The 17534-nt window shown below is 42.4% G+C and overlaps 2 protein-coding genes across 2 annotated transcripts in view; both read right to left on the bottom strand.

The window, feature by feature from the left end:
* The window catches only part of LOC111160768 (zinc finger protein 729-like), a 411473-nt gene that overhangs the window by 349571 nt on the left and 44368 nt on the right, over positions 1 to 17534 (bottom strand). The window contains 1 exon segment of the mRNA XM_022524112.1: positions 8508 to 8539. Coding sequence (XP_022379820.1) covers positions 8508 to 8539 — 32 coding nt within the window.
* Positions 11125 to 17534, bottom strand: part of LOC111160787 (putative protein ZNF720) — a 44136-nt gene continuing 37726 nt past the window's right edge. Inside the window, exons 2-4 of the mRNA XM_022524136.1 lie at positions 16271 to 16330; positions 11715 to 11841; positions 11125 to 11228 (exon numbers count right to left, since the gene is read on the bottom strand). Coding sequence (XP_022379844.1) covers positions 11125 to 11228; positions 11715 to 11841; positions 16271 to 16285 — 246 coding nt within the window. The 5' untranslated portion in view covers positions 16286 to 16330. The remainder of the gene's footprint in view (positions 11229 to 11714; positions 11842 to 16270; positions 16331 to 17534) is intronic.

The raw sequence follows: 17534 nt of genomic DNA, 5'->3' as shown, positions 1-17534 counted from the left end.
ATCCAATCCTATTTTCAAAATTGTTCAAATCATTATGTTCAGCACAGGCTAGGTAACTTTCCAGATGTTCCACATTCTCCATCCATAAATATGTATGTTTGAGTATTGGATTGGAGCTTCTGCTTACAGAAACACCCTGTTTTGCAGAACTAATGGACTTAAAAAGGAAGGTTTTACAAAATATTTTGTATCTTTCACCATTATGGGCAGTGAGATTCTCATTATGGGTAGTAGTCTCAATTTGGATATGTCCTTTATGATCATTATCCCAGTCTATCATTAAATGTAACTTCTCAAGGACATTATGTTTATATTGGCCCATTGACACATCTTGAAATGAAGCTTCTTTGCATGGCTTTGGCAGGAAGCTCAGAGTGCCCTGTGAAGATACAGCTGAAAGATATTGAAAAAACAGAAAAGTAAAGTCATTCCACTTACTACTTTCAGATGAATATACTGAGGATGTCTAACATAGCAACCATAAAATCAATCAAAGAATGTCAGCAAGATGGCTGAGTAGGAAGCATCAGGACTTTGTTCCTCCGTGGACACATAAACTTGCACACAACATACTGACTACACAACATCATAGAAAATTCTATAGTATTGTCAGGGTCTAACACAAATCACTCTCCTCTGTATCAAATAATCATGAAAAGTACCATTATATGAGCCCAAAATCAGCAGAAGGAAGGAATATTTTCAAAGACTTATTAGAGAGAGAGAGCACGAGTGAGGTAAGGGCCAAAAGTAGAGGGTCAAGTAGATTCCCTCTGAGCAGGAAGCCTGACACAGGATTAAATCCCAGAACCCTGAGATCATGACCTCAGCTGAAGTCAAATGCTTAACTGACTGAGCCATCCTGGCACCCAGTGGAAGAAATGAAATTTAAACATGACACAGAAATGAACAAATACGATTTAGCAAAAAATAGGAAAATAACGAACAACAGGATTGGTTTTCAGAAAAAAAAAAAAAATCAAAACTGACAGACCATCCAAGTAAGAATGAAAGAGAAGACCAACTAAAATCGGAAGTAAAACAGACACAGTGTAACTGATACCACAGAAATACAAGTAATTATGAGGCAATGACACTAATTATATGCCAAGAAATAGATACCAATAAATGAGTGTAAATACCAAAAAACATATAATCAACCTGGACTCCATCATGAAGAAGTATTTTTAAAACTCTTCACTGATCTACAACTACTCAGTAGATTGAAAAAGTCATTTAAAATAATGCCTAACAAAGAGAAGTCCTGTGCCATAGGAGTTCACTGCGTAATTCCTACAAATATAGAACAAGAAACTAGTTGAAATCTCCTCAGTCATTTACAAGGAGTAAAGAGAAGGGAGACCATGAGAACACGCTCTGTGACACCAGCATTAACATGTCATCAAAGCCAAAGGAGAGACGCTACATGTAAGGCCCACAAACTACTACCTGTGAGGAAGATTCCTTGAAAGTTGACAATAAAATAATCTGAATCATGAGATGCCTGGGTGGCTCATGGGTTAAAGCCTCTGCCTTCGGCTCAGGTCATGATCCCAGGGTCCTGGGATCGAGCCCCGCATCGCATCGGGCTCTCTGCTCAGCAGGGAGCCTGCTTCCCCCTCTCTATGCCTGCCTCTCTGCCTACTTGTGATCTCTGTCAAATAAATAAATAAATAAATAAAATCTTTAAAACAAATAAATTAAATCAAAAGCACAATTTACCATTTTACAACATAAAGTGTGAATTCAAGGGTGTTTCAACATACGGAATAGTATCAATTTGAGACATTTACAGAATGGGTTTCAAAAATGGCAATGATTAGGAGCACCTGGGTGGTTCAGTTGGTTAAGCATCTAACTCTTGATTTCAGCTCAAGTCATGGTCTTGGGGTCCTGGGATGGAGCTCATGTTGGGCTCCATGCTCAGTGGGAAGTCTGAGATTCTTTCTCTCTCCTACTGCCCCTCCCCCTGTTTGGGAGATCTCTCTCTATCTTTCTCTACAGTAAGTAAGTAAATGTTTTTTAAAATGTCATGATTGGGATGCCCAGGTGGCTCAGTCAGTGAAGTGTCTGCTTTTGGGATCATGACCTGAGCCAAAGGCAGAAGCTTCATTAATTGAGCCACCTAGGTACCCCTCAACTTTTTTTTTTTTTCAAGATTTTATTTATTTGTCAGAGAGAGAGAGAGTGAGCACAGGCAGACAGAATGGCAGGCAGAGGCAGAGGGAGAAGCAGGCTCCCTGCTGATCAAGGAGCCCGATGTGGGACTCGATCCCAGGATGCCCGGATCATGATCTGAGCCGAAGGCCGCCACTTAACCAACTGAGCCACCCAGGCGTCCCAACTTTTTTTCTTAACATTACACCACAGGGAAATAGAAAAAAAAAAAAAAAGAAAGAAAAGAAACTTAGCTGAAAGTCAGGAGGAGGAAATACCAAAGCGAAATCAGAAATAAATAAAAGAGACACCAGAAAAAAACAATAACATTGAAAGCAAAGCCCAGTTTTACCAAACAACAAACAAAACTGGCAATACTTTAACATTACTTAAGAAAAAAAAGGAGAGATGACTCAAAAATGAAAATGAGAAATGGAAAAGAAAATGATACAACACTTAACCACAGAAATATATACTGTGATAACAGACTACTATAAACAATTGTATACTAACAACTCAGACAAATTAGGGAAAAAAGGATAATTCCTACAAATGTGGAAGTTACCAAGTTTGAAATACGAAACTTGAACCTAAGAAATAGCAAGTCTTCTTAGACCAAATACAAAAATAAGAGTTGAATTTGGAATAAAGATATTCCCAGTACAGAAAAGTCCAAGTCTACATGCCTTCATTGATCAATTCAAACAAATACCAATAAATAAATAAATAAATAAATAAATGATAAATCTTAGAAATAGCAGAATGGAGGGAACACAATCAAAATCATGCCATGAGGCCAGCATTATCCTGGTACCAAAGCAGGATAAAGACAATACAAGAACAAAAATGTCTATTTTTTTAAAAAGATTTTATTCATTTATTTGACAGAAAGAGCACAAGTAGGAAGAGACACAGGCAGACAGAGAGGGGGAAGTAGGCTCCCTGCCGAGATGCGGGGCTCGATCCCAGGACCCTGAGATCATGACCTGAGCCGAAGGCAGAGGATCAACCCACTCAGCCACCCAGGTGCCCCCAAAAATGTCTATTTTGTCCGATGTAAGTATTGTTACTCTGGCTTTCTTTTGACATCCATTTCAGCCCCTCTCTTTCAATCTGCAGGTGTCTTTAGGTTTAAAGTTAGTCTCTTACAGGGGTGCCTGAGTGGCTTAGTCAGTTTAGCATCTAACTTCAGCTCAGGTCATGATCTTGATCCTGGGATCAAGCCCTCCATTGGGTTCCCCACTCAGCATGGAGTCTGCGTGTCCCTCTCCCTCAGCCCCTCACTCTGCTTATGCTTTCTCTCAAGTAAGTGAATCTTAAAAATAAAACAAAAATGAGGCTTCTGTACGCAGCATATAGATGGGTCTTTTTAAAAAAATCCATTCAGACACCCTACATGTCTTGACTGAAAGAAAATATACTATACACTCCAAAGTAATTACTGAGAGAAACGTGTTTATTGCCATATTATTCCTTGTTTTGTCACTGTTTCTGGAGATATTCTCTGATGCTCTCTTGTCTGTATCACTTTTGCTATCTTATCTGTACTCAAGATTCTGCTTTAACATTTCTTGCAGGGCTGGTTCACTGATCAAGCTAATTCTATCCCTCTATGGTTAACTTCATCAGCCTCTCTTCTGAGCCACCTTTTCCTTTCCTTCTTCCTGCCACCATGTCAAACATCTTCTTGGAAATAGCTCCCTCTTTGACAAATAAGGCAGGTACAATCTGCTTCTGGTTACAATGCTGGATTTCGTAACCTGGACTCCAGTCAATCCACCGCCTTCAAAACTATCAAGTTTTACCATTACCTTACTATTTCCCACTGTTCATGGTACAGGAGCTCTGTTTTTAACTCAGGTTTCCTCCTAAAATCTGACATTGCCTAATATGAGCATGGACATAAAAATCCACTGCGCTTTCCAGTATTCCCCAAAGAATCCACTTATGGAGAGAAGGCTTAATGAGCCATGTGGCCATTATTACGTACACTTTAATGGTGAGACATGAGAGAGAGAACACTGCAGGGGAAACAACTAAAGAAGCTCGCACAGAAATGACTGCTCTTCATGCGTCTTCTGGGCTGCTCAGCCTGTGAGGACTCCAGGATTCACTTCTGAATGCTGGGTTCCTGCTAGGAGCTCTCACCTGTCTCCCATGTCTTCTCCTTTCTCTAGCATTGTGTTACAGATAAATTCACTTTCCTAAGTTTATATCCTCCCATGAATACATAGGATTACCCTAATGTGCAGAGTAGGTTAGCTTTCCTTTACATGCAACTTCCTAAAAAGTAGTTTAAGTGGGGCACCTGGGTAGCTCAGTGGGTTAATTAAGCCTCTGCCTTCAGCTCAGGTCATGATCTCAGGGTCCTGGGAGCAAGTCCTGCATCGGGCTCTCTGCTCGGAAGAGAGCCTGCTTCCCCCTCCCTCTCTGCCTGCCTCTCTGCCTACTTGTGATCTCTCTCTCTCTGTGTCCAAAAAAAAAAAAAAAAAAAGTAGTTTAAGTGACACATGTTTAGGCATATCTGTATCTGGTTTTTGTTCTTTTCTTCTCTCTCTCTTTTTAAAGTTTTTATTTATTTATTTGACAAAGAGATAGAGAACACAAGTAGGCAGAGCGGCAGGCAGAGGGAGAGAGAGAAGCAGGCTCTCTACTGAGCAGGGAACCTGATGTGGGGCTCAATCCCAGGGACCTGGGCTTATGACATGAGCTGAAGGCAGAGGCTTTAACCAACTGAGCCACTGAGGTATCCCAGAAACCCCAATTTTTTTTTTAGATTTTTTTAAATTTATTTATTTGATAGAGACACAGTGAGAGAGGGAACACAAGCAGGGGGAGTGGGAGAGAGAGAAGCAGGCTTCCAACTCAGCCCGATGTGGGGCTCAATCCCAGGACCCCGGGATCATGACCCGAGCTGAAGGCAGATGCTTAGCAACTGAGCCACCCAGGTGTCCCCCAGAAACCCCAATATCTTAAAGGAACATCTAGCATATCTACCTGAAATTTGCCATGGAAGGAGCTATCTCTATTTTCCTGTAGGGTGAACAAATCTGTGCTCTACCCAAGAGCAAGACACTACCACTATATTCCGAAGCTTTTTAATACACAAACATCAATGGAAAGACAAGAAGAAAAACTTCCAACGCCTCCATCCACGAAACATGGAGAAACATAAACCCACAGAGAATCATCTCCCAACAAAATCCCCCAGTCAGTTTGATCCCGGCTTGATTCCTGTCTAATTTTCCCATGTGTACACCACCTCGTCAAACACTTCTGAATCTGACACAGGATCTGGAAGAAAATCTATCCAGTCTGCATCACTGAAAACCCTGTTGAAGACTATGATCTGCACGATACAATACAGAAGAATCGCGTGAGCCCTTATGTTCTCTTCTCAATGTCTCCTTAGGTCTTGCATTTGAACAGGTAAAGAGATCCCAGTAGTAAGAATCTACCTTAAATTTCTGTAGTGAGCTTCTAAGGGAGAGGGGTGAAGAAATTGCACAAAAGCATACAATTTACATGGATCTGAAAAGATGAGAGGATTTTATGTTTCTTACTGAGGAAGAGTAAGCCCTGCATATAACAGAATCATGGCCCATGACAGTAAAAGGGCTAATGATTGGGACCACATAGGAATTAGGGCAGAGGTGTTCCAGGAACCATCAATGGAGAATATTAACAACAGCAATGTAGACATAAAAGATGCAGGAGATTGAGTCAAGTGAAACAGAAGGAGAAAAATACTTTGGGAGGCTATGAACTTAGGTGAAGATCTGGAGGAAATGCTGATCTTATGAATACACTCAACCCACTGCTTGTGCCTGTACTGGATGAAAATCAAGGAACCATTGGGGTGGACCATGAGCTCACAACAGGATTTCAAGAAATAGTAACAATGGGTGAGTAACAATTGCTGAGTAGAGCAAATGTATAATTTTCTTCTGATATCCACGATGGTTCCTAAAATAGGTGTTCCTTCAGCATGTTTTGCTGCTCATTTGGGAGTGACATATGGAGGAAAATGAAAAGGTCATGTACTTGGAAGTCTTCACTTTAGTTCCTTCCAGGCAGCATACATAGGGCTAATCTTAATGGTCTAGAAGACACTCAAGACCCACAGTGTACTACAATGGACACACTCCTGGCCACTCTGTGAAAATACCAAAGAAGTCTTCATCCAAAATCATGACAGGAATCTCTTCACCCAAAAGCCATCACTCTTTTTAAAGACAATGACCAATGAGTTGACTAAACTCATGTTTGGCAGTAAATTCTGTATAAGTTAACCCAAGCCCAGTGAGATAATGGTAAAAACAGCTCTCAGTTTGCCAAGATTCCAGCTACTGTCCATGACAAGTAGATTACTGCTATCACCAAGCCCTGAGAAGGCATTCTGCTATGGGAATACAGGAATGATCATTCAAACAGCAGCCAGATGGTTCACATGGTAGTGCATGTGACTCTTGATCTCAACGTTTTAAGGTTAAGCTCCATGTTGATTACAGAGATTACTTACAAAGTCTTAAACAATAGAAAACTTCAGTCACTACTCAAACCACAGAAGACATTGTTTAATACATTTCTGAGCAAAACTGTAAGATAATTAATGATGTTATTAGAAAAACATAACAGATTGTGTTACTGTGGTCTTGGCATAAGAGAACATTTTTACAAATGGTTAAAAAAAACAACACTAACCATGGGATGTCTGGGTGACTCAGTTGGTTAAGTGTCTACCTTCAGCTCAGGTCATGATCCTAGTACCCTGGATCGAGTCCCAAATCAGGATCCTTGCTCCGCTGGGAGACTGCTTCTCCTGCCTGTTGCTCCCCCTGCTTGTTCTCTCTCTCTCTCTCTCTCTCTCTCTCTCCCTCTGACAAATGAATCAAATCTTTTAAAAAAAGGATTTATCCATTTATTTAGAGAAAGAGCATGCGAGAGCACCACAGGGGAAGGGCCAGAGGGAGAGGGAGAGAGAATCCCTAGCAGACTCTGCTGAGCTTGAGCCCAACATGGGGCTCTTCCAAGACCCCAAGATCATGACCTGAGTTGAAATAAAGAGATGGATCATTAGCTAAGCCACCCAGGGACACCTCTCTGTTTTACTTTAATGTAAATAATGACTCCCTGAACACTTACTCCACCATGATTTATATCACTCTTACACATCAACCACAAACGGCATCTTCATGTGGGCTTTCCTCATACACTATACACCACAGCCTCCTTAACCTTCTGTGCAAAGTGGCACGCGCAAACTCCCCATTATACAAGAGCCCCTCGTGTCTCTGAGGCAGCAACAATAAAATCACTTTGCATGTATACAAGCAATAAAGGCACAGCATCAGATGATTTAAGAGTAAAATAGTATTTGCCATGTGAAAAATCTCAAATGTGGTCAAAAGAAAAGGAAGAGACACACTATTATCCCTCCCCAGACAATGATCATCCCTTGATCCTTTGAGGCATATTAACAGATGCAGCTCACAATCGAGTAACATGGGTTTGAAGGGCCTGGATCCACTTACACCTCAATTTTGTTGATACTGTGTAGTAGTCTAAAAATGTTTTCTGTTATGATTTCCTTAATATTGACTCTTCTTAAGCCTACCTTACTATAATACCGTATAAAACACAGGGAATATGGACTATTTGTTTTAGGTAAGGGTTCTGGTCAACAATGGGCTCTTTCTATGGAAAGCTAGGTGTGATTGGATGCTTGGAGACCCAAGAGTGAAAAGCAGATTGTCGATTGTGTTAGAGTTGACACCCTTAATGTCTGCGTTGTCCAAAGCTAAAATGTTATTGATTTAACTGTTTGAATTTTGCATTCTTTTCTATAATAAATACCCTACTTTAGAATCATGTCTGGAAAATGAGACTAACTTACTGCTTTCTGCTGTGACTTTTCTGATTTTATATAAATGTCATTCCATTACATAGTTCGCTAACTGCTCACATCTTTTATGTTTTTTTCTTTCCTTCACTAAGAATTTTTTCTTAAGTATATACTAAAACATAGTTTTTTCATCCATCATTACATTTCTGGCATTTCTATCCCGTATGCTTTCTCTGAGGTTGAGGAAGATGAAGTTCATTGTGAAGACGCTGTCTACATTCTGGACATTTTACAGTATCGCCACAGGATGTATGATCTCATGTTGAAGAGTCTGGATTATGAAATAAAAGCTTTGCCACATTTTTTACATTTGTAGGGTTTCTGTCATCATGCACTCTCCAAGGCTTAGAAAGTTGTGGTTCTGCCTAAAGGCTTTGCCACATTTTTTTCTTTTTTTACCTTTATCGACCTTCTCACCAGTTATGTGTTGCCTTATGTTGGTAACTTTTAGAATGGTAGTCAAAGGCTTCGCCACATAGAACAAAAGAAGTCCCACAAAAGGACCATCCCTTAATGAAGAACTCCTATTTGCATGACAAAGAACTAACCATCATAAAGATGCGCATGGAGAAAGGAACAGAAAACAGATATGAAATTCAGTGAGACCAGAAAACGGGTCATGACCAAAATGTAAACCCAAAGACACAAAGTATAACAATCGGCCAAGCAGGAACAGGGAGTTAAGAACACGATGACGTAAGTTAAAAACACACCAGTGGGTCACCCACAGACTTGCTCAAGCAGAAGAAACAATCAGACTATCTAAAGACCCTTGTTTTGAAGATCAAAGAAAAATGTCAAAAAGGACATAGTCTGGGGACTCATGGGACACCAGTAAGTGGACTGATATGTACATTAAGGGGACCCCATAAGGAGAGGAGAGTAAAAAGGGGGGAAGAGTTGACATGAAGAAGTAAAGGCTTCTACTGCACACATAAGTGGGAAAAAGAGACAAACTCAACCATCTCAGTAATTCATAGGAGGATAAATGTCAAGACATGAACACACTGACACATTATAATAATCCTAACAAAAGGGGCACCTGGGTGGCTCAATGGGTTAAGCCTCTGCCTTCAGCTCAGGTCATGATCTCAGGGTCCTGGGATCCAGCCTCACATCTCTGCTCAGCAGGGAGTCTGCTTCCCCCACCTCTCTGCCTGCCTCTCAGTCTACTTGTGATCTCTCTCTCTGTCAAATAAAAAATTAAAATAAATAAACCTATCAAAACTCAGAGGTGAGGGACACCTGGGTGACTTAGTTGGTTAAGTGTCTGCCTTCGGCTCAGGTCATGATCCTGGGGTTCTGTTATCAAGCTCCACAGAGGGCTCCCTACTCAGTAGGGAGCCTGTTTCTCCTCTCCCTTGCCTGCCACTTTCCCTGCTTGTGCGTGCTCTCTCTCTCTGTGAAATAAATAAACAAAACCCTTAAAAAAAAATCTGAGGTGAAAAGGGAATTTTGAAACAGCGTGCCAAAAGTAACTCACCTTCTATGAAAAAGAGCTGCTATGAGAGTATAACTGAAATTTTCAGCAGACCTTACAGGAAAAGGGAGTGCGATCATGTATTCAACTACACGCAGAGGAAACAATCCACACCAAGAACAATCGACCTGGCAGAACTGCTGTGCCTGACTATGCAAATGACCGCTACGCCAAGCAAAAGACCCTCTTATTTACCAGCAGACCTGTCCCAAGAAATGTGAAAGGAAATCTTTCTGCTTGAAATAAAAGGATTCAAAAGAGCAACTGAAAGCACGTGACAACATAAAACTCCTGCTAATATAAATATTTACACAATTCTGGAAAACTGTACTGCTGTAATGAGGTAGCACAGGTTACCCGTATTTCTGCTATAGAAGTTCTTAAACAAAAGCATAAAAATCATAAATCGACCTAATTAATTACACAACATAAATTTCTGATAGTGGTAACATAAAGTAGGTTCAGGGGTGGAGAGGTTGAAGTAGAAAACTTTCCTATAAAACTGACTTTGGTTTAAAATGGTTTGCTATGTAACTTTAAGATGTTTTAAGGAATCTCTAAGGTAACCAGAATGAAAATACATACAGAAGACAGAAAAATTAATGAGAATGGTGTCAAAGCATATCACGGGAATAACACCACAGTTAGGACAAAATATTAACACCTAGACAAGGTACAGAGGTATAAAAAATGTAAAAATTGCTTTTGATTCATCAAAAGTGCTTCTCATGCAAAGAGAATATAAATTCAACATAAATAGATATTGAAATTAATGCCAATATTACAGCAACTCACTTAGTTGTGAATGTTTTTTTTTTTTTTAAGATTTTATTTAACAGAGATGACAAGTAGGCAGAGGGACAGGCAAGGGGGTGGGAGTGGGGAGGAAGTGGGCTCCTTCAGAAGAGCCCAATGTGGGGCTCAATGCCAGGACCCTGAGACCATGACCTGAGCTGAAGGCAGAGGCTTAACCCACTGAGCCACCAAGGTGCCCCGAAGAATAAATATTTGAAGTGAAGTAAAGGATTATATTCAATCATTTTAGGGAAGTGCTTTGTTAACTGATGAACTTACTGAGTCTCAGTTTTATATGTTTAAGATTAAAGCCTCCATAACATTGGAAAGCATAAACCAGAAACTACGTGGGTCTATCTCCAGTGTTCCGGGGATTTCCGCACCAATCCCCAGTATACCCACCACAATGCGGGCACAGTTTCTCACACGAAGCAAAACAGAACTTAGAAGAGACTTAGCACAGAGACCCTCAGAAATAGGGAGATTTTCGCAAGACCCTCAAAGCAATGGAAGAGCTTTCAGATTATGGAGACCCTCCCACTCCCAGGAGAGTCTCCTGGTCCTCCCTGTGGACATGATGGACCATCACTGGGCTGAAGCAGAATCCTTAGAGAAAATAAAAGCATGATGATGTTGGCTCGCAGATGTCCCTCTGGGAGAGACAGAGACATAAGACGGCGCTTCTCCAACTGATTTTCATTCAAGCAGAGCTACTGGAACCACATTTGAAGGTTTACCTTCCTCCTTCAGACTTGGACTTCACCTCTGTCATCTGCTTCATCCATTCTCACCTACCTGGATCAAAGACCACTGTCTTCTTTCTCGTCACATCCCAAGGGTCCTTCTTTTGCTCCAAAAAGGAGACCAAATCAGGCTTTGACACAATGAGACCTGTTTAATAGAGAAACCAAATACACATATTGCTGGAGAGTCTCTCAGTCCACACTGCGCTTAGCAGAGAAGAGAGAACACTGCAGAATTCTAAAAGATGATTTCCCAAACACTGTTGACCAGCAGCCCCTGTAGAACATGAAGGACTTTCAAAGAGTCACATCCTAACTTGCACTTCTAAGTACTGCTGATACAATAATAAGGAGTGAAAATTGGAGTTTAAATGCAGGTAGTACCCTTTTATGCCACGCCAGGCTTTCAACAGCCACTGATCTATAGAAATGATGTTACCTGAAGGAAGGGGAGGCTAAAGCTGAAAAGCAATCGTCAGGAGGATTTTGTCTACACCTACCAACCCTTACTTGTGTTCCTTAGTGCAGTGATCTGATCTCCAGTTATACAAAGAGGAATCATCCAAGGGACAGTCTTCAAAGGAGAATGAAACCCTGAGTGTGGTCTGGGAAATCTGGAAGGAGTCATTCTCACCCAAGAAGAGCAGGTGTCCGTAGTTCTCCAACATCACATCCCTGTACAGTTGCCGCTGAGTGTGGGTCAGGAGTCCCCACTCCTCCTCCGAGAATTTTATGGCCACATCCCTGAAGGCCAGCTGTCCCTGCAGTAAATACCACAGTCACCAAGAGGCCATTGATAGAGTTCACAATGGTCCCTAAGTTGAAAGAGGGAGTTAATGTCACCAGCTAGACCCCAACACCTGACCGTCACTGCTTATCTGACTGTACCCACCAAACTTTATCCCACATTTGAGTTAACCTCTTCTTTTCACCTTACCCTTTACTTTAGCCAAAACACCCCATGGAGAGAGGCTCCTGTGGTGAAAACAGAAACCACGCAATAAAAGGTTAATGACTAGGGGCGCCTGGGTGGCTCAGTGGGTTAAGCCTCTGCCTTTGGCTCTGGTCCTGATCTCAAGTTCCTGGGATCCAGCCCCACAACGGGCTCTCTGCTCAGCGGGGAGCCTGCTTCCCCCTCTCCCTCAGCCTCCCTCTCTGCCTGCTTGTGGTCTCTGTCTGTCAAATAAAGAAATAAAATCTTTAAAAAAAAGAAGTGGTAGAGTAGAAAACTGTCACGGTGATTAACTCAAGAACCATTTTCATTCACATGAGACTTACAAATCACATTATGGATGATGATGCCTCTGTCTTTTATTCCCACTATCAACACAAACACATAGAATGATACAGATAAAACAGCTATTATTGGGGTGCCTGGGTGGCTCAGAGGGTTGGGCCTCTGCCTTCGGCTCAGGTCATGATCTCAGGGTCCTGGGATTGAGCCCCGCATCAGGCTTCCCTCTCTCTGCCTGCCTCTCTGCCTGCTTGTGATCTCTCTCTCTCTCTCTCTCTGTCAAATAAATAAAATCTTAAAAAAAAAAAAAACAGCTATTATTTACACGGGTAGTATGATGAGGGATACAAGCAGAAAAACGTTTACCTGTAACTCAGAAGGCTGACCCACAGGCTTCCTAGTTCTGCTAAGAATAAAAAATATACTAATTGCTACATTCTTTTTTTTTTTTAAGATTATTTATTTGAGAGAAAGAATGAGAGAGAGAGCGCGAGCATGAGAAGAGGGAGGGTCAGAGGGAGAAGCAGACTCCCTGCCAACCAGGGAGCCTGATGCAGGGCTCCATCCTGGGACTCCAGGATCATGACCTGAGCCCAAGGCAGAGGCTTAACCCACTGAGCCACCCCCGCACCCCTGCTTGCTACATTGTTAAAGGGTCTCTTGACTCCCTGTACATCTCACCAATATTAATATCGAATTGAACAATAACATCGGAGAAATCTTGCAAAAGTAATTTTAGATGTACAAATTCGAACAAACATTTGTGATCTAATACTCTGTGCCCCTACCCTCCCCACTTGAACACTGAGCATATAACCACCAGCTTCATGAGGCCGACCTTCTGCCTCCTTCTGCCCACAGGTCCTGTCCCCATGCTACTTCAATAAACCTACTACTACCTCCGGTACCATACAGCATCTCCAGAATTCTCTCTTGACCCCCGTGCTTGAAGATCCCACTACACAGTATTTCATCGGACGCTTTGGTTTCAATCATCATCTGTGACCTATTTCAGGATTTTAAGATCCTCAAACATGTTAATTATGTGATTCTTTTTTTCTTCTTCTGAAAATACAAAGGAGGAAATAGGGTGCCTGGGTGGCACAATGGGTCAAGCATCTTCCTCTGGACTTCGGCTCAGATCATGGTCATGATCTCAGGGTTCTGGGATCTACTCAGCACGGAGTCAGCTGGAAAGTCTCTCCCTCCCCTCTGCCTCTACCTTGGATCAACCCTCCTTCTTTCTCTCACACACACCATCTCTCTCACTCTAAAATAAACATAAACAATAGCTTTTTTTTTTTTTTTTAAAGAGTATGCCTATGACATGAGTGTGGAATCAAGTAAAAACTCACAAGAGGGAGGTCTGACTGAGTCAGCTCCTCTACTCCCAGAAGTCCGTGCTACCAACTACAGCAAGGTGGGAGTCTCCATCAGTCCAGTGCAAACTCATGTGAGGTGGCTTGTGAGCAAATGGTCAAGAGAGGATTCTGGAGGCATTATTGGTTAAAAAAAAACAAAACCCTATTTTTATTAAGTCTCAGGGACAGGACCCATTGCCAGAAAGAGCTGCAGTGTGATTTTGAGAAGGCATTGTTTATATGCTTTTCCGTTAAGGGGATAGAGATAAAAGAAATTTCGAAGGGATTTTCATATATTGAATAAAACTTACAGGATCCTGGAGGTCTGGCTATTGTCCACCTGAGGTAGCTTTTGCCTCTAGCAAAGCATTACACTAAGGCACCTGTGAATTCCTTGAAGAAAGTCACACTTTGCTTGTTTCTAGTATTTATCGGTGGGTTGCACGTTGTAAGGACATTTCATTTTCCTCTACATTTCTTTTGCTTTGTTCTCCTGATCAGACACTACCAGCAAAGACAAACTAAGGAATTTCTAGCTGAAACGTGATGGTTTCTGCACATCACTGAGGAAATCCATCAAAGACCCTCATGAATGTAAGAAGGAACATACGAGCATTACTGGGGGGTTGTCTGGCAGAAAGCATCAAGCCATTAAAGAAGTTAACATCAGCTGTGATGGAACAAGTTGGTATGAGTGCCTAAGGCACACTGAAGGACCTGTGACCTTTGGTGTTGAGTAAGGGACTGGCGGGGATGGGTGGGGATGGATAGGTCATGGGCTAAGTGACCAGGTTCACCAAAAATCCCAGGAATGAGGAGGCACAAGGAAACCAGAGATAAGGGAACAGAACCAGACCACCTTGTTTGTTTTAAACATCAGAGATGAGATATTCAAAGGAGAAGTAATCATGGTACTATGGGGGGTGACATCAAGAAGATTTAAGTGCCCTCGTCACTTTTCTATAAAAGACCAACCATAAAAGTGCTCTGTGGCAACCCGTTCCGGACTCCTCTCACTCTAGAAAGCTCTTTTTCTGTTCTCCCCTTCACTTCACTTGATACACTATCCCTTTACCATTTTGTGTCCGAGAGTCTTTCTTCTGCTCCAGACAGACAAGAACCCTGCAAAGGTTGAGGCCACTTTTAGGCAAACAGGCTTGAGCACCAGACTGGGAAAAGGCCCGGTGACTGCGTGCCTGAACTGGACAGGCCCATCAGGCGACCCACCCCTGAACAGCCATAGGCCCTAAGTAACCGATGGGCTACTTAGAAAGGTCCCATTCCCAAAAAGGGAATATTCCATCTGTCTCCATAACTCCTCATCTTCCCCCTGCAAAAACAGGTCCCACCCACCACCTCCTTGCAGACAGCCTCTCTCCTAGCTCCTGTTCCCTGCTCCTTTGCTGTGTATCCAATGAACTTCTAGCTCCTTTGTTCTGCCTCAGGTGTGTTCTCTGGCTTCCCCTAGCCCGGCCCACACATGATCATCACCGGACATTTAAGAGCCCCCCATCTGATCAAGAGACACCCCATGTAGGCACCGCATTCTTGTATTCCCTAAGAAGCAAGTCAGAATGTCAATGAAATTATGGGAATACACTGGATTTATGCACACTTCGATCACATATACTTTCCCTGTCCTGGAATATATAGTATATTTTAGATACAGTGTGTTTTCTACATGCTAAAGGGTATGGACCTCGCCCTTTTTTTTTTCAGAGAATGTTACACATTTTTCTGGGTCTCATATCTACTGCTTATCTGTGCATTTTCTTACTCCTAGTCTATACAGAGCTGTAAGGCTTCCAGATGGGACCAAAATAAGACCATTTTCCTCCACCGATATCCCAGGACCAGACCCCTTCAGCAAAAGGAATCCTTAACACCTTCCCCGTGGATCTGTCACCAAGGGATTATTTCCAATACTGGCGAACAACAGTTTTTGTTTTGTTTTTAGTTATTCGACAGAGAGAGACACAGCAAGAGAGGGAACATTAGCAGGGGACATGGGAGAGGGAGAAGCAGGCTTCCTGCCCAGTGGAGAGCTTGATGTAGGGCCTGATCCCAGGACCCTGGGATTATGACCTGAGCTGAAGGCAGATGCTTAATGACTGAGCCGCCCAGGCACCCCTCAAAGTGACAACTGTTGATGGCCTACTGGAAGCCAGGTTGGAGAGAAGGGTTAGAAGGCTCTGGCTTATAGGTGAGAAGTGTTTTTATTTTTATTTATTTTTTTTTAAAGATTTTATTTATTTATTTGACAGAGAGATCACAAGCAGGCAGAGAGGCAGACAGAGAGAGAGGAGGAAGCAGGCTCCCTGCTGAGCAGAGAGCCCGATGCGGGGCTTGATCCCAGGACTCTGAGATCATGACCTGAGCCAAAGGGAGAGGCTTAACCCACTGAGCCACCCAGGCGCCCCGAGAAGTGTTTTTAAAGACCTAATTTTGAGTATCATTTCTGGATAGTTTCAAAAATTAGGTGTAAACATAAAGCAGAAACATCAGAACTAGAAAAGTCAGATTTGCAATGTCTAAGTGTGAGGAATTTCAGGAGAAAAACATGACTGGGCCTCTAAACTCAGACGCAAGCCTTACCTGAGAACTGGCCATTTCTTTTTTCACTTGGTCCTTTGGCGTTCTTCCTCAGAACAGATTCTAGGAGAAATCACAGCAGCGTCAGGAGAAAATGCCTTTTTAAAGCCACCGACAGAGCCTCTGCACCTCTAAACCACTCGCCTCCAGGAAGGGCTTTGAAATGCAGAAAAGGTCCAATTTCCTAGCCTTTTGTATCAAGAGCTATTCAGAAATAATGAATATCTCCTTGGAAACTAATCTTTGAGTTTTTCCTTCTCTGCTTTCAGGGGGCCTCCCAGCCACAGACACACTCACAACTTCTGGGAGAGCAGAAAGAAAGAAGTGTGCTGCACGGACCTGATGCTTCTAGAATCACTGGGCGGAGGCCATGTTACCTCTGCTTGAGCCAAAGCCTGCGCTCCGCTGTCTTCTATTCAGGGGAAGCCTTCCTGCTTATCGGTGGACTCATCTAGAATCGCCTGGAGTGTTTCACCCTCACCAATGGACAGAATCTGGGTGGGATGCTTGGAGTATGATCATTTTTGAAACTCCACACAGTGTCCTACTGGGAAGCGTTGGGGGAGGTGACCAGGCAAAGCACAGTGACCAAGTCCATGATTGTTACTGCTATTTAATCCGTGCCTTGTCCACTGGTGAGAGTTTCTGGAGACTGACACTTTGTCCCTCTTTCTACGGAACAGAGGGAGACACCCTCACAAATGGAGCTTGCCCTTAACAAATGCAAATCTCTTTTACCAAAGGCAACTTCTGCAGGGTTTCAGAGCTTTTCCTTTGTTTCTTTAAAATAAGCCTTAGGCCAAAGAGATCTATTTTGTGGTGATAAAATGCTCCCCTTGGTTAGCAAAGTTTATTTCCATAAGTCACCGCCAAGTCATTTTCCAAACTGAATGTACTTTTAAAATTCCCATTGGTGTAGAATGTTGTGGTTCGGAGTCGATGGCCAAGGAAGAATTCTTGAGATATCTTTGATGCAAAAAGGTGGTTTTATTAAAGTATGGGGCAGGACTCACGGGCAGATAGATCTGCACTGCGGTTGCCAACAGGTGACTGATTATATACTTTTAAGCTGGAAGGGGAGTAAGGACAGCACACGTCTCCAAAGTATTTTGGGAACATCCAAATGTTGTTCCAGGATGTTGACAGGGCTAGCTATTTTTAGGAAATGTTCATTTGTTACTGTTCAGTAAACCCTCAGTCATTAGATACTTCAGAGGTATACCAGTGGGCCGTATGTTTGGGGGATAATTGCTAACATGTATCTTGG

This window comes from Enhydra lutris, unplaced genomic scaffold (genome assembly GCF_002288905.1).
Source record: "Enhydra lutris kenyoni isolate GAN:26980312 unplaced genomic scaffold, ASM228890v2 scaffoldscaffold77, whole genome shotgun sequence".
Lineage (NCBI taxonomy): Eukaryota > Metazoa > Chordata > Mammalia > Carnivora > Mustelidae > Enhydra > Enhydra lutris.
The sequence above is the reverse complement of the archived record's forward strand: the minus strand, read 5'-3'. Positions and strand labels throughout refer to the sequence as shown.